Source organism: Phaseolus vulgaris, chromosome 3 (assembly GCF_000499845.2).
Source record: "Phaseolus vulgaris cultivar G19833 chromosome 3, P. vulgaris v2.0, whole genome shotgun sequence".
In the NCBI taxonomy this organism is placed as follows: domain Eukaryota; kingdom Viridiplantae; phylum Streptophyta; class Magnoliopsida; order Fabales; family Fabaceae; genus Phaseolus; species Phaseolus vulgaris.
In genome coordinates this window covers 9,682,193-9,707,179 of record NC_023757.2, presented here as the reverse complement: position 1 = coordinate 9,707,179, position 24,987 = coordinate 9,682,193, and the positions used below count along the sequence as shown (strand labels likewise).

Sequence of the window (24,987 nt, the reverse complement as noted above, 5' to 3'; positions counted from 1 at the left end):
TTGTAATATTGAATATTATATTTTGAGTTTGTAATGGCAAGAGGTCGTCAGCAAAGCCTGACAAAGGGGAGAAGAGGGAGGTCTAAGTCTAAAGGTCGAGCCGTTGCCAAAGATGAGTGTGCTTTCTGTCATGAGAAAGGACACTGGAAGAAAAACTGTAAAAAACTGCAGAAGAAAGGGAAGACTCCACAAGATGTAAATGTTGCAGAATGCAAAAGTGATGTGGAATCAGATATATATTTAATTGTCTCGCTTTCAGCATTATCGTATCCAGATGAGTGGATATTGGATTCAGGTTGTACCTATCATATGTGTCTCATTCGGGATTGGTTCTTTGAATTTCAAGAACTTGATGGCGGGGTTGTTTACATGGGTAATGATCATCCATGTAAGACAACTGGGATAGGTTCAATCAAGCTGCGGAATCATGATGGATCCACCAGAATTTTGCGGGATGTACGGTACGTGCCAAAGTTGAAGAAGAATCTCATCTCATTGGGGGCTTTAGAATCTAAAGGCCTGGTTGTGACGATGCGAGATGGAATTCTTAAAGCAACTTCAGGAGCACTAGTGATGTTGAAAGGCGTGAGGAAGAACAATTTGTATTACTACCAAGGTAGTACAGTGGTGGGGACAGTAGTGGCAACAACTTCTAGTTCTAAGAAGGATGCAGAGGCAACGAAGTTGTGGCATATGAGGTTGGGACATGCTGGAGAGAAATCCTTGCAAATTCTTACCAAGCAGGGATTGTTGAAAGGTACGAAGGCTTGCAAACTTGAATTTTGTGAGCATTGTGTTCTGGGAAAACAACGAAGAGTGAAGTTTGGCACTGCAATTCACAATACCAAGGGTATTCTGGATTATGTGCATTCAGATGTGTGGGGACCTGCTAAGACTCCGTCAATTGGAGGTAGACATTATTTTGTCACTTTTGTGGATGATTTTTCCAGGAGAGTTTGGGTGTTTACTATGAAGAACAAAAATGATGTGCTTGAAATTTTCCTTAAGTGGAAAACTCAAGCTGAAAACCAGACAGGAAGGAAGATTAAGGTTCTCCGAACAGACAATGGAGGAGAATACAAGAGTGATCCGTTCCTGAAGGTATGCCAAGATTGTGGCATAGTTTGGCACTTCACTATTAGAAAAACACCACAGCAGAATGGGGTGTCAGAGCGTATGAACAAGACACTTGTGGAGAAAGTTCGTTGTATGTTGTCTAATGCTGAGTTAGGCAGAGAGTTTTGGGCTAAGGCTGTGACATACGCTCAACATCTCGTCAATCGTTTGCCATCATCTGCTATAGATGGCAAAACCCCGTTAGAGGTATGGTCTGGAAAACCTGCAACTGATTATGATTCTTTGCATGTTTTTGGTTCTATTGCATATTATCATGTGATTGAATCAAAGTTGGATCCACGGGCAAAGAAGGCTCTTTTCATGGGCTTTAGTCCTGGAGTGAAGGGATACCGTTTGTGGTGTCTAGAGGCAAAGAAGACGATTATCAGCAGAGATGTTACCTTTGATGAATCTTCCATGTTAAAGAAGGTAAATCCAGAAGGAGCTGATAGTACTCCACAACAGGTGGAGTGTGCCCGGAAGCAGGTGGAGTTTGAGCCGACAGTGGTGATCCCAACACGAAATACCACAAGTGACTCTCCTATGGCAGAAGAAGAGTTAGATGAGGAAGATGTTCCTACCCAAGAATCTCAACAGCAATCAGCACCAATTGCAGTTAGAAGATAGAGACGAGATATTCAGAAGCCTGCTTGTTTCATGAATATGGTTGCCTATGCACTTCCAGTTGTTGATGACATTCCATCCACTTACCCAGAAGCCATTATGAGTTCAGAGAGTGGTAATTGGGCAGGTGCGATGGAAGAGGAGATGCAGTCTTTGAAGAAGAACAAGACGTGGAAGCTGGCACAATTACCAAAAGGTAAGAAGGTAATTGGGTGCAAATGGGTATTTGCAAAGAAAGAAGGATTTCTTAATAAAGAAGATGTTCGCTACAAGGCAAGGTTGGTTGCTAAAGGCTTTGCTCGGAGGGAGGGAATTGATTATAATGAGGTATTTTCTCCAGTTGTTAAACATTCCTCCATTCGAATTTTGTTGGCCTTGGTAGCACAATTGAATTTGGAGCTTGCTCAACTTGATGTAAAGACCGCGTTCCTACACGGTGATTTGAAGGAGGAAATCTATATGACTCAACCAGAAGGATACAAGGTTGATGGTCAAGAAGATTGGGTTTGTAAACTTAGCAAATCGTTGTACGGACTGAAACAATCTCCAAGACAGTGGTACAAACGATTTGATAAGTTCATGAAGGATCAGAAGTACAAGAGAAGCAAATATGATCACTGTGTGTATTTGCGCAGACTTGAAGATGGTTCCTACATTTACTTACTCTTATATGTTGATGATATGCTGATTGCAGCAAAGAGCCAAGTTGAGATTGACAGGTTAAAGGCTCAGTTGAGTAAAGAGTTCGAGATGAAGGATTTGGAAGCCAAGAAAATTCTCGGCATGGAGATAAACAGGGACAGAGCGAGGGGAAAACTTTGGCTGTCACAGAAGCAGTATTTGCAGAAGGTACTATAACGTTTTGTTATACAAAAAGATACAAAACCTGTAAGTACCCTACTTGCTCCTCATTTGAAATTGAGTAGTCGTTTATCTCCGACGATTGATGAAGAACGAGAATACATGGCGAAAGTCTCATATGCAAATGCAGTTGGAAGCTTGATGTATGCAATGGTGTGTACAAAACCAGATATTTCACAGGCTGTGAGTGTTGTTAGCAGGTACATGCATAATCCGGGCAAGGGACATTGGCAAGTTGTGAGATGGATTCTACGGTACCTCCAAAATACCTTAGATGTTGGATTGACATTTGAGCAAGATGAATCACTTGGTCAATGCATAGTTGGATATTGTGATTCTGATTATGCAGGTGATTTGGATAAGCGACGATCTACAACTGGCTATTTGTTTACTTTAGCAAAGGCGCCAGTTAGTTGGAAGTCTACCTTGCAGTATACGGTGACTTTGTCTACGACAGAGGCAGAGTATATGGCGATTACAGAGGCTGTGAAGGAAGCAATTTGGCTTCATGGGTTGCTTAAAGACTTGGGAGTTGGTCAGACACAACTTGAGTTATATTCTGACAGTCAGAGTGCTATTCATTTAGCAAAGAATCAAGTCTTTCATGCACGGACGAAACACATTGATGTTCGTTATCACTTTGTGCGTGAAATTCTCGAAGAAGAGGAGATTGTTCTCTAGAAGATTCACACTACGGAGAATCCTGCAGATATGCTCACCAAGGTGGTTACAAGGGCCAAGTTTGAACATTGTTTATACTTGGTTAATATCTTGCACATTTGAAGTTGGCGCCCGGAGGTGCAAATTTGAAGCACTGCAAAGTTTGTGTTTTGTTATGTTTTGTGAAGATTTGTATTAGGTGAGATTTGAAATTAAGCCAAGGTGGAGATTTGTTGATTTTGGCTTAATCCCGAGTCCCACATCGGTGGGTTCATTGTTTGGGAAGGAGGTTTGAGGGTTATAAATTAAACGCTCCTCCTTCACTGTTAAATATCTCAATTTGTAATATCTTCTCCCATAATAATAAAAGCGAGTTGTTTTTGCCGTGCTCGGAGATTAGGCTAAATTGGCCGAACTCCGTTAACAATTTTCTGGTGTGTTTTTTCCTCTTTATCTCTTTTATTATTCCGCTTTATTTATTCAATATTATTTGTCGGGTAGCTCTGTTAGGGTTTTGTTTTAGTGGGAAAATTACCCGTTTTTCCCAACACTCACTTCATCTTCTTCCTCCTCACTCTCCCTCGCGTCGCCCTTACAACCTCCATCCCGCCTCCCCTGTGCACTCAACCCGACCTCCCTTGCGCGCTCTTCTCCGCTGCCCAGTGCCACTCAACCCCGTCACTCTCTCTTCTGTCGTGCGTTCTCCATCAACACACCGCGCCCAACCCTTAGGGTCTGTTTGCTTTTGTGGATGTACTGTTCACAGACAAAGAAGTTTTGTGGGAAGGAGAAGGAGAGGATATACTTGTGAACAATAAATATCCCTCATAATGAAGAGATGTAGAGTGAAAGCCATGTCAACATGTGTTATTTTCGAATTTACCCTCATTTATTTTACTGATATAGTATTTCTTATTTTCCATTACTGTAGAGTTTTTTAATATTAAAAAATAGTATTTTTTATTTATTTATATAAGATGTGATTTATTTTCCAATTTTACAATATATGTTTAATATTTTAAGAAATTACTTGAAGTTTTGTTTTTATTTAATTTATTGTTGTGTTTATGTTAATATATTTTTGTGTATAATTATTATGTTTATGAGTTATAATTTATTTGATTATAATTTTTTTATGAAATTCTTTTCTATTGTTAATTACGTTATATTTTGTTGTTGTGGTATTTTTTATTTTTCATGACTACAAGATTTTTAATATTAAAAATAATATTTTTTTTATTTATATAAGATCTTATTTATTTTTTAATTTTATAGTACATGTTTAATATTTTAAGAAATTATTTGAAGTTTTGTTTATATTTAATTTGTTGAATACATATATTTTTTTCTAATTATAATTTTTAAATTATACTAATATATATTTATTTTTTAAATATAATTTTTAAGAAATCCATTCTAAACAAAAATAACTCCATTTCATTATTAATTTTTTTTAATAAGCAAAGACAAATTTGTAAAGTAACATTTTACACATTTAAAAAAAATTCAAAATCTCCTCAGAGGCATCACATCACTCAAATTCTCAGTCCAAACATCCTCGTTTTTTTCACATTTTCCTCTCACATCCTCACACATCTACTCCCTCAAATCCTAACACATTCCCTCCAAAATCCAAACACATCCTTATGTTTGGATTGGGGAGTGGAAAATTGTGGGTGTGGGGAAGTGGAAGTGTGAAGATTTGAGAAGTGTGAAGAAAGTTGGGGGTGTTTGGATTGGAGTATGTTAAAATGGATGTGTGAGGAAAGTTTATTGAAATATGTGAGTCATGTGATGGTTGTAAACATATTTTGAATTATTTTTAATTGTGTAAAGTGTAAGATTACAAATTTACCCTTGTGTATAAAAAAGAATAAATAAATTATAATTAATTTTGTGCACATTTTAATTAATTAAAATAATTTAAAATTTCAATAATAAATAAAAGAATAAAAATAATTTAGAATTCAAATAAATAAATAAATATAAAATTTAAATATAATTATATTATTTTTCAATTTATTAATTAATTTATTTATTTAGTTAAATTAATGTATTTAGATAATTTTAATATTATTTATGATTCTTTAAATTATATATATATATATATATATATATATATAAAGTAATGGCCTTGATTCTCCAATAAAGGTAATGGAGCCTAAATTTGATTTATGCATAATATAAATTAAATGTTAAAAAAGTTGCATTCAAAACAATATCATTCTCTAAATAAGTATCATGAAAACTACCATTAAAACCTTAATATTAAATATCATCTCAATGTTCAACGTGAAAAATAAAAGTAACAATTCATGAATGTTCAACATGAAAAATAACCCTAAACCCTAAAAAAAACATAATGATAAAACAATCAATGGCCTTGATGACATTTAATGTCATTCAAAGTATCCTCAATTTGTTTCATCCTTTGATCAACCTTGTCAACACGGGTATTCAGGTTCCTCATACTTTCTTAGATGTTTTGCATTCTGTCCCAAATTTGGGTTAACATTTCGGTTTGATTAGGGATTGCGGGCTCAAGTTGACCGCCTTGAATATTTTCTTCTACCAATTCAAGGTCTTCATCATCTTCTTCATCTGTTTGGTCAGACCTACCAAGTTGTCATACACCATTGACCTGTAATATATTTCATTTTCTCATACTCTTTTTCCCAAAGTAATGATTACATCCTAGCATTATTGCTACATCATTTGACAAGTCAAAGCCATACACCTGCGTGATTCGTGTTATCAAAATGCCATGCGGCATAGGCATGTTGTTATCCTAACATTTCATCATGTGTTGCATGATGTAATGAGGCTAATTAATCAATATATTATTTTTGATGCACCACAACATGAAAATGTCTTCATTCAATAGTTGTGAGAAGTTGTTGCCACGAGGGCAGAACATGTGCATCCATGTGTAATGTATTAGTTTGTCACTCATATTCAGACTACCTACATTTCTGACATTTTGACCTTGTACCTCTTCACGAATCATGGTTGATAACGTCAGTGCTCGATCAAAATTTACTCCCCCAGGGATCGTTCTAGGGGTTAACTTAACGCCATCATACCTGAGATTTGCAATGTTCATCCAATCCATTTGTATTATGTGTATTTGGTTTGAGCAAATCTCAATAGAAAAAGGTCACCAATAGGTGTGATATTTAGATTTGTATAAAATACTCTCACCAAGTTCTCATAGTACGGAAATTTCATTCCAAGAAAAATGTTGTAATCCTTGGAAATTCAGATGGTTCTGGAATTGAAACCCCGGTGCAACAAAAAATGAAAAATGCATAGCTTTTGGTGATAACATTGGTCTGTTGTGAAACATTTTTTCATAACCATCATTTGACGTTTTATACTAAAGTATCTTGAATAATCAAGAACTTCTTCAACTCTTGTTCCTTGGATAGGAGGAACGACATGATGTTCTACTGGAGTTTTATCCTTACGGGTTCTTTAACTTTTCAAAAATGATGCCATGGATAATGAAATTATGACCTTATATAAAAAAAATGAATTGTTCATAACTTAATTTATATAAAATAAAATTAATTTATATAAATAATAATCTAAACACTATAATTCAATTTTAACTTAATTAGTATATGAAATTGTATAATATCTAAATAAATATACAGTTTATATTTCCATTCTTTCAAAATATTAATTTTAAATAAAATATTTTTTTTGATAAACAATTAAACATGCAATTATTCCTCAACATGAACGTTTGTAAATTTAAGATTTATAAGATAAAAGAATAAGAATAAAAAAAAACGTGATAGCAATAAAAATAATAATATTGGTAACCATTATAATAACAATAAATATAAGCAGAATAATTTTTAAATTTAATTGTAACAAACATTTGAGCTAATAAAATAGTAACAATAATTAAGCACTGCGTTATATTTAAAATGAATTTTATATGACACTCTAAAAAATCATTTATTTAAATGGATTCCTAGTAATAAATATATTTAATTTATGAATTCAATTAAAATAATCTAAATAATCATATAAATTTCATCACTATCTTAATATTTCTATTTTAAAATAATTTATATAATTAATTTTCATAAAAAAGATAAAAAAACATTTTTATCAATAATAATATTTTAAAAAAACATATTCATATCTGTAATTTAAATTAATGTCAAATAAAATAAAAATTTATATTTCATCAAATTTTTTTTTCAAAAAAGTAATAATAAATTAGATAAAAACTTAACGGGATAGTAAATTTAGTAATATAATTATTGAATTTTAAATAAAAATTCACATATAAAATTACAAACTTATTAACATAAATAATTACTTTAAAATATTTTAAACAAATTAAATTTCAAAACCCTAAACATCCAAACAAAATATAAATTTAAACCACAAATTTAAAAAAAAAAGATACATTTAAAAAAAAATCACATACTTAAAGAAAAACAAAACAATATCACAATTCAACTAGAGGAAGAAGACGTTGTACTTGAAAACCATACACATTTGATTAAAAAAACAAAAATCACGTAATACGAAAATTTGGAAAAAGATAAAAATAACTGATTATCCTCTGACTTAAAAATATCACATAATCGATTATCCAAATATTTCTGAGGCATAATCGATTATGCTACAACATAATCGATTAAGCTTATATTTACATAGAGCAGATAATCGATTATGTCACTAACATAATCGATTATCCACTATTTTTAACAACATAATCGATTATGTTATGTGTTGTTTTTCAGTGATAATCGATTAGGTACGTTACAAAACTCAATGAATGTTAACCTGAGATCAAAGATGCAATACCAAACTCACTTTTGTACCACTCTCGTAATTCACGAACATCTCCAAACTCATTGAACCAATGCAAAAGTCTGTAAGGATAACTTGAATTTGTTTGAGTGCATTCTTAAGTTCCCAGAAACATGCTTTTTATATATGTGAATGAGCACTTTATTATGACCTATCTACTCTCACCAACTGATGGTATTCAAGTGTGGTCAAAGAGATTCCCTGCGACAAAAGAGAGTAGGAATCTCTTATGCATAACATGCGTACACAGTGCCATTGTTGTCGTTGTGCATGAAGGCAGTGTTGCACTTGTCATGGCATGGCTGGTGTAACATAAAGTATAGAGTGAAGAAAAGCAAGGGTACCATGGTCTTTTATGCTATATGACGTGGCTTTCAACTTTGGGTTCTCTCTTTTCTCTTCATTCTTGAGAGGAAACAAAAAACGCTCCACTTTCTCCGCCAACTCACCTTTAACTATACACTGAAGCAAACGGGGGTGTTACCCTCTCATTTGTCTTTACTACAGTGCCACCCTTGGAAATAAACATTGTGTTAGGGTGTGCCGCCTCTCTCCCTCCCTCCCTCCCTCCCACTTTGCCTCCCGCCTCCCTCCCTCTCTCCATCAATGCCCCCACACACCGAAGGACGCCGCATGTTGCTCCGTCATGCCACCGCACACTACTATGTCGCGCTGCTACTCCTCTCTGCCTGGTCGCCCTTGTGCCTTCGCTCACCCGCACCATTTTTTCATGCTAGGTTAGTGTTTTAATATTTTTTTATTGTTTTAATAGTTTTTACTTTTTTATTAGTGTTTTAATATTTTTTAGTTTTTATTAGTATTTTAATATTCTTTACTTTTTTTATTAGTGTTTTAATACTCTTTACATTTTTAATTAATTTGTGAATGCAACATGTTGATTCGGAGTCGGAGGGTGTCCGACCCTCGACAATTTGGATTTTGTTTTATAATAAATTAGATAATATTTGTATACATTGAACATGTTAATCTCGAGTCCGAGGGTGTCTGACATTCGACAATTTTTATTTAATTTTTATAATGAATTATATAATATTTGTTTGTGTTGAACGCGTTGATGTTGAGTCCGGGGATGTCTGACCTTCAACAATTTTGCTTTAGCTTCATAATGAATTAGATAATATTTGTGTTGATGCCGAGTCCAAGGGTGTAAGACCTTTTGACAATTTTGATTTAGGTTTATAATGAATTAAATAGTTTTCTTAGTTGATCAACTCTATGGATCGATGTCGGATTAATGCACCACATATAAATGATGCATATGAAAAAGGGGTGGAAGAATTCATACAGTTTGCACAACGTAATGTCGTTTGTAATCATAACGGAGTAAGAATGAGGTGTCCTTGTGTGAATTGTTTCAATTGAAGAATATTGAATGTTTCCAAAATTAGAGAACATATTTTGTGTGATGGGTTTTTGAAAAATCATACAACATGGACGTGGCATGGTGAATTGTTACACTTACAAGTGTCCGCCAAGCTTCGGAGTTTGTTGATTTCCCAATGGACGATAGATTATAAGACATGATTCGTGTGTGGGAGCATAATCTTTTGCTCAAGCGATTTTCGGAAATATGTCTAATGATGCAGAGACTCCTTTGTATTCTGGTTCAATTAACTTCACACGATTATCAACAATGTTAAGGTTGATGAATTTGAAGGCAATGAAAGGATGGACTAACAAAAGCTTTACAAAATTACTTCAATTGCTAAAGGACATGCTTTCAGGAGGAAATACATTACCTAATTGAAATTATGAGGCAAAAAATATTCTTTGTCCGATGAGAATGGAATATAGAAAAATACATTCATGTCCTAATGATTGTATTTTATACAGAAATGAGTATGGTAATTTAAGAAGATGTCCTAGGTGTGGTTTGCCATGTTATAAAGTTAAAGTTGGTTAAAAAGAATATAATGATGAATTTACAAAGGAAGGTCCTCCTACTAAGGTCGTTTGGTATCTTCCAATAATTCCAAGGCTTAAGCGTTTGTTTGCAAATGTAGATGACGCTGAAAACTTAGGTGACATGCAGATAATAGAAAATGTGATGGACTACTTTGTCATCCAGCTGATTCTTTGCAATGGAGGAAGATTGATAAATAATTTCCTGAATTTGGAAAAGAATCAAGAAACTTAAGACTTAGATTAGCTACTGATAGAATGAATCCTTTTGGAAATTTAAGTAGTAATCATAGTTCATGGCCCATTTTGTTAGTGATTTACAACTTACCTCCTGCTTTGTGTATGAAGTGCAAATACATGCTATTATCTATGATGATCTCTGGTCTAAAACAACATGGAAATGACATAGATGTTTATCTTAATCCATTGATTGAAGATTTGAAATTATTGTGGAATGAAGGGGTTGATGTGTTTGATGTGTTTAAGAATGAATCTTTCTGATTGCATGCAATGTTATTTTGTATTATCAATGACTTCATTGCATATGGAAAATTGTCAGGTTATAGTGTAAAAGGTCATAAAGCATGTCCAATAAGTGAAGAGAAGACATCATATGAGCAGTTGAAACACGGAAGAAAGATTGTGTATCTCGGGCATCGTAGATTTCTAACAAAGTACCACCCATATCGCAGATTGAAAAAAGCTTTTAACGGTAGGAGTTTTTGAAGATTCGAGAAATTGAGAAATGTCAGATTAATATCACTTGTTTTATTTGGATGTAGTTTATATTAACGTATTATTAACTTTTGAATGTTGATGATAGGATGTTCGGAAGAAATCAAAATCCAATCAGGCACATAATGAGACCCCACACTTATTATCCCGTGGTGGTTATAAGATGTTAGAGTATAAGATGTTTGAACAAAAGATTAAAGCATGTTCTACTTATATCGAAGAAAGGAATAGTGTAGATTCTTTGAAGCCTCTGTCCCACCATTATGACATGAGAAATGGAAGAGTGTCCGTCTAAAGCCATCAAACACATGGACTTATGAGGAATCACAACGAAAAGCTGAACAAATTGTAAGAAATATGTTCTCAATGTGATATTTTAAATTCAGTGTGTTGACATTTGATAATTTCTTTTCATTTGTTGTAGGATTCTCTTGTTGAGCAAACAACATAGGGGACTTTTAATCCATATGGTAGCGATGATATTCTTAATGTTGCTACCAGACGACCTGAGCACCCTGGACGTGTTTGTGTTGCTGGATATGGGGTTGGGATTTGGTCATACTTTGGACCCTCATAACATAGCAAAGAACATTCGTTCAGTCAACCTAGCCATGAGTATTTGCTACAATTACGACAATATATAAAGGCTGAGGTAACACAAGAGATTAAAGAAAGCTTAATGGAGGAGTTTAATAAGCGGAGGGACAAGGAGTTTGAAAAGCAGTGGGAAGGTTTAAGACTCTCGCAGCAACCACCTACTATGGTACAAAATGACCCGCTTCCTACTAAGAAAGTCAACACTAAAGGAAGTTGTTCAACGATTGATCTATCGGGGGATGACTTTGGTTCAACTAGCCAATGTGAGTTATATGTTGATTATGATTCTTCCATCCGATTCTTTGCCCTAGGTAAGTGTTATGAAGGGATCACAATGTTACACAATGTTCCTTTTCCTTCTAATTTGATAAAGGTCACGGTGGAGAAGGTCCTTTATAGTGATGTTGCAGTTCCTGTGCCGACATCAGAGGTGACAATTGTAGCAGAGACATTCTAAATTTAATTATTTGTTTATTTGTTGATAAGTAGCACGAACCTAAGACAAAATTGTCTCTGCAAAAGAAGACAAATTTCTCCATTAATGATCCTGTGGCAGCATTGGTGGAAGGTTCTACAACTTTAGATACAACCGTCGTAGAGGTTCCATGGGATGTCAATGTTTTTGGAAGGCACAATGATGTACCGTTGTACTTTCACATGTCTGATTTGTTGGACCTTGCATCCGAAAATAAAGAGATTAACATAATAGTTCTGCAATTATGAATCATGTAAGTTCAATTATTAAAATCTTTATACTTTTGATTTATTATAAATATTAATACTAACTTATTGAAATTTAGGTACATTTGTGGATTATGCTTCAATGAGGGGAAACAATATACATATGGGTTTTTAGACCCTTAACTCATCAATCACTTGGAAACAAGAAGTCAAAAACACAAACATACATCACCACTGCCTTAAAGAATGGAGGAAAAAGAATTTATTTTGCTCTGTATATCCATGAGTAAGTCCATATTTATTAAATAAGTTATATTAAATTATTAAAATAAGAGAAACTAACTGATTTGTTATATAGGCGTCATTGAAAACTATTGATCATATATGTTCAAGAACATATCACTGCATGGTTTTGCTCCTTGCATAAAGAAACCCCCTAACTATTTTAAACACATTAAAGATAGGTACGACAATTTTATTTAACACTTATTATTACTTATACATTATATAATATTATGTGTTTTAACATGAAATCTTATTATTTCAGTATTTATTCTGGATATAACATGTTGAGTGGGAGGGGAACTGCAAACGCAAAAAAACTCATTTGAATGCAGCTTAAGGTATTTAAAGTATATTTGTTCAGTCACTTTAACATGTCTCATTTATTCATTTAATAACATTTATTTTGAGTGCAATAGGCAATCTGGAAGTTATGAGTGTAGTTACTATGTTATGCAGTGGATGTTGACTATTGTGTGAGCTGGAACTAATAGAGGTTGAGATCAGGTAATACCTCAATACAAAAATACTTTAAATTTGGGTTTTATTATTCATGACTAATTCAAAAAAAATTTAAATGTCACAGTTTTTCAATGACCCACAACTGCTAGATTCGCAAGCATTGGAGTATGTGATGACAACATGATCAAAATATTTAGTAACCATATATAACTCCTTAGGATAGATAAATTATTAGAATGACACAATTTTTTTTCATATATTTATAGAACTTTTTGTAGAATGTTACCTATACTTAATTTATTGTACGTATTTTTCATATTTAAATTATGATATTATATGCCTTTATTTATTTTCTAGAAATTCGATATTTTATGAAAGATTAGGGTGAATATATATAATATAAAATATTTAAAAAAAACATATATAGATGGAACCGTCTTTAAAAATATTGTTTTTTAAAAGAAAAATATCTTTATAATGATGACTCCACCTGGAGCCGTCTTTAAAAATAGATTTTTTTTCCGTTATTTATATGCCAAAATAACGACAATTCTTTATGTGTTGATAATATTCTTTTATAACGATCATTTTGGCGTTGTCGTTATAAACAACTTATTTATAACACATCCGAAATAATGACGATTTCTAAATTGTCTTTATATGGTTTTTTTAACCATCGTTAAAGTGTTTTTAATGATAGGAAAATGTGAAGAAAGTGAGTGTGTTTAGATTGAAGTATGTCATGTGAGAAATGTTTACTGGAGCTTGTGACTGATGTAATGGTTGAAAGGAATTTAGAATTTTTTAGGTGTTAAATGTAAGTTTACAATTTTATTCTTGTAATACATTTTTTATAAAAATTAAATATAAATGATTTTATGCGTATATTTGAGTTGATTTAAATTCTGCAAATTATTTAAATTCCTTTTTATATAAAAATTTAAAATATTGTTTTTTAAAAGAAAAATATCTTTATAATGATGACTCCACCTGGAGCCGTCTTTAAAAATAGATTTTTTTTTCCGTTATTTATATGCCAAAATAACGACAATTCTTTATGTGTTGATAATATTCTTTTATAACGATCATTTTGGCGTTGTCGTTATAAACAACTTATTTATAACACATCCGAAATAATGACGATTTCTAAATTGTCTTTATATGGTTTTTTTAACCATCGTTAAAGTGTTTTTAATGATAGGAAAATGTGAAGAAAGTGAGTGTGTTTAGATTGAAGTATGTCATGTGAGAAATGTTTACTGGAGCTTGTGACTGATGTAATGGTTGAAAGAAATTTAGAATTTTTTAGGTGTTAAATGTAAGTTTACAATTTTATTCTTGTAATACATTTTTTATAAAAATTAAATATAAATGATTTTATGCGTATATTTGAGTTGATTTAAATTCTGCAAATTATTTAAATTCCTTTTTATATAAAAATTTAAAATATTAAAAATTTATAAAATATTAAAAATCCTAAATAAATCCTAATCATACATATTTAAAGTCCTATTTAAATAAAAGTTTGAAATATATAAAATTCGTAAAATATTCAAAATCTTAAATAAATACAAATTCAAAATATTTGATGTATTATTTAAATAATAATCTAAAATCCCTAAACTATTCAAAATTTTAAATAAATACAAATCCAAAATATTTAAGGTCCTATTTAAATAAAATATAAAATTATTAAAATATTCAAAATATTAAATATTGAATGTTCTATTTAAATAAAAAATTGAAATATAGAAATTTTTTAAAATATTTAAAATCTAAAATAAAATACAAATCTTAAATATTTAATGTCCTATTTAAATAAAAATTAGAAACCTATAAAATTAAAATTTAAAAAATATTCAAAATCTAAATAAAAAAAATCCTAATCATTTAATGTCTTATTTAAATAAAATTCTAAAATATATAAAATTTCTAAAATATTTAAAATCCTAAATAAATACAAATCCTAAACATTTAATGGCCTATTTAAATAAAATTTGAAATATATAAAATTTCTAAAATATTCAAAATCTTAAATAAATACAAATCATAAATATTTAATGTTCTGTTTAAATAAAAATATGAAATATATAAAAGTCAAAAATATTCAAAAATCTTAAATAAATACAAATTCTAAATATTTAATATTTAATGTCCTATTTAAATAAAAATTTGAAACATAATCTTAAAACTTCTAAGATATTTAAAATAAATAAATCTAAAATAAATATAAATATTAAATATATAATGTCAAAATAGTCAAAATTTGAAACTTCTAAAATAGTCAAAATCTTAAATAAATACAAATCTTAAATATATAATGTTATATTTAAATAAAAATATAAAATATTCAAAATCTTAAATACATACAAATCCTAAATATTTAATATTCTATTTAAATATATAACATTCCTAAAATATTCAAAATCTTAATAAATAAAAATCTTAAATATTTAATGTTCTATTTAAATAAATGTATAAAATTCTTAAAATATTTAAAATATTAAATAAATACAAATACTAAATATTTAATGTTCTATTTAAATAAATATATAAGATATATAAAATTTCTAAAGTATTCAATTTTTAAATAAATACAAAGCCTAAATATTTAAAGTCTTATTTAAATAAAAATTTGAAATATGTAAAATTCTTAAATCATGTCCTAATTAATTATGTGTGCACTTAAACACACCACAAAATCATTTTTCAACTCTCTATACTCAACAAAATTGATTTTTGCTTCATAAAGTGCATGCATATCGATTTGAACTTAAACAACATACGCAATCGATTTTCAATTCAGAATGTAATGCATGCAAATTGATTTTGAACTAAAAAAAAATGCACTTTCAATTCTGAAGTCAATATGTGATGATTGGAAATTGATTTTGAGATAAAACAACATACTCAATCGATTCTTCTCTTTATGTTACATGCTAATTGATTTCACTCAGTTCCTATACTCGCTTCAACGGTTTCAAGACATCTGAGTGTATCCAGATTTCACATGCATGCAGAGTAGCAAAGAGTATTTCGATGACTTCCATCTTGTTTGCTTTCTTTGCTCATGAGAGAAGATCCGAAAACAAATGACCCTAGTAAATTTAAGCTCAGATTTGCCTGTATAACCGTGGATCCAAATAAAGAAGAATGAAACTTTTTTTTTTCACATAAACATAATATGAACTGATCCAAACATAAACATAGTGTTAATTTTGTACCATTAATTTAAAAACATCAATATATAACAAATACTATATTTTATTATTATATATGTTATGATTATATCTCTCTAAGGTGTCACGATATGACCTCATGTATCTACCCACTACATAGGTGGCAAACATGGAAAGAAGTGGTGAGGAAACATGGCCCTCAAAATGTCACAATACTTTGCATGTGGAGAGGAAGTGAGGAAATGAGTTGCTACAAATTTAAAAGCTTAGTCCTTAGTCCTCTATATCAGTAGAAGAATTTAGTGATAATGCAACACTATTAGTCATCTATATCTGCTCCAATCACATTACACCTAGCCTGCTATAGTTATTTCCCAAGGCAATTTTGTCATTACAACTATAGTTTAGATATTGACAAATAAACATCCGGCCATAAATATAAAAATAAGAACTAAAAACCCTCTTCTAGTAATTGTGATGACTGGAAACACTGATTGTCCGTTTTGCAATAAGAACATGACCAATATATTCAACTATCAGCAAGGAAGGGGAAAGAGGCATATCACAGTAAAATTGAGATTAACTTTCAACAGATTTTAACTTTCAGTATCATCTAAGAAATTCTTTTTACTCTATTTTCTTCCAGGCAATAGAGTAAAATTGAGATGATAACGAAAGTTCTCAAACAATAACCTTGTTGTGAGGAACTTCAAGTAATTGTGGGTTAGCAGCTGTTGGAGTGTTTGAACTTTCTCATCAAGGTCAAGCATGCAAAAAATTGAAGACCCTTTCAACAATATTTTTTCCACGCTCGAACAGTAGGCAGGCACTAGGCACACACACAAAACACCCTCGGGAAGAACATTCAACTGCCTTTATTATGCTGGACAGAGACATGGAGTTGTAAGAGAAGCAGTTCTTTTCAGCTCAAACAAGGATATACAGCTGTAAACATTTCTGCAGACGCCCAAGTACTATCATTATCATCACATCAGACAACTTACATGAACTTTCAACAGATTTTAACAATTGCAACAATGTCCTATTTTTTCTAAAACCTAAAGCAACTCTGACCATTACAACCTGAGCTTGTATTTCAATTCAGAATGAAAATGTTTCAACTTTAAGAAACCTTTATCTGGGTTCAAATCTTGGTGTGGTTATGGAAAAATTGCACTTAACTAATACCTATTACACAAGGTTTTGTATTCCTTTGAGGATACTGATAAAAAAAAATTCTTTGTTATTGGAGGGGAAGAGTTTATATTGACCTGTTTACAGATTGTATAGCAAAATTCTTGATATCAAAATAAAATGAATAGGAATCAGCAAGTAATACAAATAAAGGGTAGTGAAGTCTCTAAATTTCAAGATGGAATTAACTTGAACTCACTAATACATGAATGTATTGCCTAGCTACCAAAAAGAACAATAAAGAAAATAAAAAGAATGGTTCTGTTCTGTCAAACAGAACAAAGAATTATGTCAAAATTCCTAGCAATTGCATCCTCTTTGACTCCGCCGGCGACGTTGGCAGCGGCATGGGAGTGGTGGGCGTGGTTGTCGGAGAGGGATGGAGGGTGGTAGTACTTGCGGCCTGTTTGGGGGCAATTAGAGTGAAACCTTGCCGCAATCCTGACCCCTTGGTCAATAATCTCCACTAGCTTCCCCATTGACCTAGCTGCTCTAGATCAAACTCAAAAGCACACACCCTCTTTTCCTTTCTCTCTGAAATTTTTGATTATTGAAAGAGAGAAAAGAGAAGGGTTTGATAGAAGAAGACACGAGAAATTGGAAGAATGAGAAGAGAGAGAGAGAGGGATTTTTTTTTGTTTGATATGGAAAAACAGAGTGGCACTGCTGTATATATAGCTGGTGCTTTTCTCAACCTTCTGGGACAGTGTGTTTCCTTGTTTCTTCGTTCTATATTTATTGTTTGGGTTGGAATGACTTGAGTTGTTGTTCATAAACGCGTTTTGAGTCCGTTTCTGCTTGCTATGACTACTTCTCTCTTCTCATCTTTCTTCTCGTTCAAACATTTTTTTACTTTTCACAGAAAAAAACAATTTCTTTCTTTTCATTTATCTTTTATTGCAATTATTATTAAAAATTACCGGTGAGAATTAATATATATATATATATATATATATATATATATATTCTAAAACAGAAAGTGGGGGTAAATCTTAAATACTAAATATTTATATTAATTTTTACATTAAACGAGAATGCATTAATGTTAAATAGTATGACATTAAATAATATAATGCTATGAAAATTTAGATTTATTACCTAAAATTGGTATATTTATAAATACGTAATTAAGTTAAAAAATAATAGTAATTTATGCAAATTAATAGTTAGGAGTATAATGAGAAAATAAATTATTATATGTTTCTATAACTTTATAGAAAATATTTCTTCATAGATATTTTCTTTTTCAAGTAAAATATCTAAAATCAGTTTGTTTTATTTTATAGAGTTAAAACTGAATATCTCTCATGATTTTATTTGTTTCGAACTTAAAATTCTATTATACCCAATTTCTTCATTTTTATATCTTTAAATAATATCTCAAATCCAAATAAAAAATATAAAAGATAAATAAATTATATAAATAAATATTAAATTTAAAATCAATATAGAATAATAAAAACTAATAATAATTAAACTTTAGTTTAATAAAATAAAATATCAGAATAAAATAAAGATGTGAACACAATCGCGTTAGGGGATGCGTTTTTGTTTGAGTTTATGCTGTTACTTAAAATTTATATTAACATGATAACAACTAATTTTAAAAAATGATAATTGCAAATTTTAAAAAATGATAAAAAAATAGAATATACTAATATTTTAATAACAAGTTCAGGATATTTGTTGAGTGAATCGATTTAATTGTATTAAATTTTATTGTTAAATATAAACAATATGAAACGGTAATCTTAACTTTCCATACGTTCATTTTTATATATCATTAATCAAATTTCAAATAGAGTAGAAAGAAACTAATCGAGAATAATTTACATTAATATATTTTAAGAAATACTTTCCAAAAAACTATTTATTATTTAATTTATTTAAATCTTAAATACTATTATAGGTTATATTTTAGTAATCATAACATATTATTAGTATTTTTTCTTTTTAATTATTTATTTTGAAAGGAAATTATATTTTTATTTAATACTTATTTTAGTGAAACCTTAAATGATAATAGAAATATTTTTGGTAATTATAGAGAGATTGATTGATTGTTATTTTGATTTAACGAGTTTAGATAAAAGAAAGATATATGTATAATTTATTATTATTTTTTATAAGGATATGAATATAAGATATTTGTTCAACATTTTTAATGTTACATAGGAAATATATATGTTTTTTTTATCGGCAATAAAAAATAAATAAATGTGAATCACTTCAGGGGTGGCTCAACCCTTATACAAACATAAAATACCTAAGACACTCCATTTCAACACTCACACTGCTAGACGCCTAGAATTACTAATCAATCCTAACTCAACCCATACAATCTGAGCTAAAAAATAATTCAAGAAACCATCGTCATACAGACCAAAGGTTCGAGACACCACTCGGAAAAGAAGAACAAACCAGAGAGAGACTTGGACATAGTCCAAGACCAAGTCTTCACTTGAACCAAGGCAACCACTTCTAAACCATCGACAACTCCCCCATTAAAGATTACATTGTTTCTATGCTTCCACAACTCACTTACCATTGCAATCTTAATCACTCCCCACATCTCACTTGCTAAAGCAGACGCATTACACAATCTAAACTGAGAAAAATTTAGCAGTGGATCATTATGGGACACAAACTACACTCCAAGCCATGCAAAACAACGACTCCACACTAGCCAAGCAAATTTGCACTCAAAAAACAAATGGTTATTTGATTCCACCTCCACCCTACAAATACTACATAAAGGATTTTCAACTGCAATCCCGCGCTTTTCCAAGTTAACCCTAGTAACTAGCTTATTTTCCAGCACCCTCCAGGAAGTAACAAGTGCAGAAGGCAGAGCTTTACATCTCCAAAGCTGTTTAAACACAATGACATTCTCTCCTTCCCGACCCCTCCTAAGACGATTATAGGCATAATTAACTGTATATGATAACCCCTCCCCATCCTTCCAAACCCAGCTATCCTCCTTTTCCAAGTCCAAACACACACCTTGTACTACCTGTGAGAACTAGCACTCCAATTGCTTCTTCCATTCAAAAAGACTCCTTCTCCAGGCGAATGTCCAAGCCCATTGCCCATTATTCCACACCCCAAGCTCGGCCACCTTAGATTCTTTTGACAAACTCAAGGAAAACAACCTCGGGAAAACTTCCTTCAAAGCTCCGTTGCTCACCCAATTGTCTTCTCAGAAAACAATTTCCTTCCCTGTACCACTCCTCCACTTGATAGCATCTTCAAAATTCCGACCCCAACCCTCCGAACTCCAAACCTCCTTCAGATCTCTCCACCAAAGAGAGTCCTTACTACTTTTCCCTCCCTTTCTCAAAACTCTCCACCCCCCGTACTTAGACTTAAGAATCTCCTTCCACAAACCGCCCTTATCAGATCCCAATCGCCAAATCCATTTACCAAGCAACGCCAAAATTAAAAACCCTTAAGTCAATGATGCCAAGACCACCGGTCTCATGTGGTTCACACACCTTTTTCCAAGAAACCCAAGCAACCTTTCTTCCATCATATCCCCACCCCTATAAAAAATCCCTTTGTAATCTCACTATCTCATTTGCTACCGCAAAGGGTATTTTGAATAAGGACATATAAAACAACGGAATAGAGGAAAGTATCGACTTAATCAGGCAAATTCTCTCTACCATTGACAAGAACCTACCTTTCCACCTGCTTAATCTACTCCTCAGACTGTCAACCACCCCAACCTAGAACACCCATCTCTTATGGCACCCTCCTACCTGCATTCCCAAGTAAACAAAAGGAGTTACCATCACTTCACAATTTAGAATAGCCGTAAAACGATGAATCATTATCTAATCGACCCCCACGCCACCAATCTTGCTCTTCGAGAAGTTCACCTTAAGGCCAAAAGAGAGTTCAAAACAATTTAAAGCTACTTTTATATTAAAGACACTTTTGATGTTTGCTTCACAAAAGAATATGGTATCATCGGCATATTGCAACATGTTTACCTTCACTTTTTTCCCTCCAATTTCCAAGCTATCAATCATATTCTTCTCAACTGCCATCCTTGACACTCCCGCCAAACCTTCAGCTGCAATAAGGAACAAAAACGGAGCTAGCGGGTCACCCTTCCTGAGTCCCTTTTTTGGCAGAAATTCCTTAGTCGGACTACCATTCACAAGAACTGACACTGAAGCCGACTCTAGACACCCCTTAATCCAATGAATCTATCTACTACAGAATCCGACCCTTTCTAACATATAGTAAATGAACTCCCACCTCTTAGAGTCATATGCTTTTTCAAAATCCACCTTAAAGAATATGCCCTTTTTCTTCTTTCTCTTCACCTCATCCAAAACTTCATTGGCTACTAACACGCTATCTAGCAAACCACTTCCTTCAAGAAAAGCAGACTGCCAGACATCAATGACCTTACTAATAACCTTTTTCAACCGTAAAGACAACGCTTTTGAAATTATTTTATACAGACATCCAACCAGCGAAATAGGTCTAAACTCACCAAGCTGTTGTGGATTTTCAACTTTAGGAATCAAACATAAGAAAGACGCATTTGACCCCCTAGGCCATTTACCGTTATCCTCGAAATCTTTCACTGCCGCCATAATGTCCATCTTAATGAAATCCCAACAAAACTTTATGAAACCCATATTAAAACCATCTGGCCCAAGAATTTTTGAACTATCACAACTCCACACTGCTTCCCTAATTTTTTCTTCTGAAAAAACACCTACCAACATCTGGTTATCTTCTCCGGAGATAGAGATAGATTTGACGTTGTCTAGCTTGAGCGGAAGCTCTTCATTTCTAACGAATCTGGCTTCAAAGAATTCTCTTACCTTGTTTTTTTCCTCATCCTTATTCTCACACCACTGACCATTCTCTAAGACTCCATGTAACTCGTTCTTAGCCCTCCTCCATTTAACTGATGTATGGAAAAACTTCGTATTGAGATCGCCTTGCTTCAACCACTTTTGTCTTGCTTTTTGTTTCTAAATCGCCTCTTGCTTGAAAAGATTTTTGTTAAGATATGCTAAGAGAGACCTTCTTTCCTCCCTTTCGTACATATCAAGCTCATTTTCTTCATCTTTTATATCCAACTCGTTAATCCTCTTTTGCAACCCTTCACCCAGTTGATTCACATTCCCAAATATCTCTTTATTCCAAACTTTTAAATCCACTTTAAGTTTTTTCAGTTTTTCTTTGAAAATGTACATTCCCCCACCTTGCACCTCATAGCTAGGCCATCTTTCTCTTAGGAACACCTTAAACCTACTATCACTTTGCCAAACATCCAAACTCCTAAACAGTTTCGGGCCCCAATCAACATACTCATCTTTAGGAATTATTGCACAATGATAAGAAACAGATCTACTATGAACGAACTGTTTACAATGCGGCCAAACATCGCACCATTCCTTTGACACTAGAAAACTGTCAATCCTGCTCTTCACTAACCCGTTTGGTTTATACCACATAAACTTTCTACTAGTCAACGACATATCTACATATTCAGCTTTCTCAATAAAGGCATTAAAGCCTTTTATTTCCCTACTATACTCGGATATTGACACCAAACTCTTCCTCTCCTCTTTTCTTCTGATAGAGTTAAAATCCCCCATAACACACCAAGCCTTAGATAATTGTGTCAACCTGTGAACACTAATCTCTTCCCAAACCAACATCTTCTCCCGCAACGAACTAGGGCAATATACATTCACGATTGTGACAAGAACCCCCAACCCGACCTTCCAAAGCCCCTCAATAATAGAAAAATTCCTACCATTAATAAACCTGGACATCTGAAAGCAACTTTTTCTCCATACTGTAAAAATCCCACCGGCACTATTGCTTGCTCCGTTTTCAACCCAATCAACTTCATTAGATCCCCACATAAGAAAAATACTCTCCTTACTTAACTTAGTGCATTTTGTCTCTTGTATACACACCATATTCGCCTCCTCCTTACTAATCAAATTTCTTAGATAATTTCTTTTGATGTTACCTCCTATCCCTCTTATATTTATACTAATTATCTTCATCATCTAAGAACCTTGGACTTCCCCCTTTCATTCCTCAACTTGCAGCCGTTCCGACTCTCTAAAGAAAGTAGATTGCGGATAACAACGTCTTCCCGATCAGACCGAGTATACCCCATTTCCTTACCATGACACCAAATTTTAGCTGCCTCAAAACCATCATTTTTCAGCCTAAATTTTTTGTCATCATTCTCAAAAGCACTATGTGGCTTTAAGATAGCAGTAGACCTCCCCATCGTATTCTGAACCATATAGTCACCCTGCTCTACCCTTACTTCAACTAGATTACAATCATCTAGAGGGGAAAACACTCTTTCCACCCCTACCTCACCAAACACCGCTTCTCCGCCCAAACCCTCCATCATCTCCAACTCATCCCTTCCGTCGACCTCTCCCAACACCACTCCTGTATGGTGTCTACATTGAAGGAACCCTCCTTGCCTCAAATATATATATATATATATATATATATATATATATTTGTGATCAATATGTCATTACACTAAAAAAAATCATTAAATATAAATTAATTTTAGAGAAAAATAATAATTAGTTGTTATAATGACTAAATAAGAGATAATTTTAAAGATTAAAAAAATTATTAACTTCTAAATTAGTTTATATTATTGATAAATAATTTTTAAATTGGTATCTAGTTAGTTATAAAAGTTTTTGTTACCAAATTTAAATTCTGAAGGATAGTTAAAACTTTGGTAGCTAATTAGATATCAATTTAGAAACTATTTATCAATAATATAAACTAATCTATAAATTAATAATTTTTTTAGTCTTTAAAATGGTCTTTAATTTAGTCATTGTAGCAACTAATTATTATTTTTTTCTAAAATTGGATTTTATTAAAGGATTTTTTTGTAGTGTTAATTTTTATGTTGTAAAACAAAAAAATGTAATGTAACTCAAATACTAAATATTTATATTCATTTTTACATTAAATTAGAATGCATCAATGTTAAATAGTATGACATTAAGTATTATAATGCTATAAAAATTTATATTTGCTGTATATATAATGAGAAAATAAATTATTATGTATCTATAACTATACAGAAAATATTTCTTCGTACATATTTTATTTTTCAAGTAAAATATCTAAAATCATTTTGCTTTATTTTATAGTGTTAAAACTGAGTATCTCTCATCATTTTATTTGTTTTTATAACTTAAAATTCTCTTATATCCATTTTCTTCATTTTTATATCAAATTATTTTAATCTTAAATTTAAATGTATTTAAATAATATCTAAATCTAAATAAAAAAATATTAAAATAAATAAAGTATATAAATAATATTTATATTAATAATATTTATTGCAAAATTTAAAAAATATATTAAAAAAAATAAAATATACTAATATTTTAGTAACAAGTTTAATTGTATTAAACAATATGAAACGGTAGTTTTAACTTTCCATATGCTCATTTTTATATATCATTAATCAAATTTCAAATAAAGTAGAAACTAATGGAGAATAATTTATATTAATTTATTTAATTTATTTTAAGAAATATTTCCAAAAAATATTTATTAGTTAATTTATTTAAATCTTAAATACTATTATAAATTATGTTCCGGTATGTCAATATAATCTCAAATCCCTTAAGAATAAGTTAATGATAGTTTAAAAACACTTACCTCTTCAATATGCTTTCTAAAGTTCAATATGTTTTCTAAAGACAAAACTATGACAAAGTACAACATATTAACATATTAATAGTATTTTGAAAGGAAATTATACTTTTATTTATTGAAATCTTAAATATTTGTATATAAT

General features: G+C 31.6%; 1 protein-coding gene across 1 annotated transcript; it reads right to left on the bottom strand.

Moving 5' to 3' along the window:
• Positions 1-22,147: 22,147 nt before the first annotated feature.
• Positions 22,148-23,107, bottom strand: LOC137839083 (uncharacterized). The gene has a single exon (XM_068648212.1). The coding sequence runs from the start codon at positions 23,105-23,107 to the stop codon at positions 22,148-22,150; it is 960 nt and encodes a 319-aa protein (XP_068504313.1).
• Between the last annotated feature and the right edge of the window lie 1,880 nt (positions 23,108-24,987).

What these genes read in the sequence shown, in the direction of transcription:
- LOC137839083 (XM_068648212.1), bottom strand. Translation starts at nt 23,107, where the DNA reads ATGGTGTGTATACAAGAGACAAAATGCACTAAGTTAAGTAAGGAGAGT.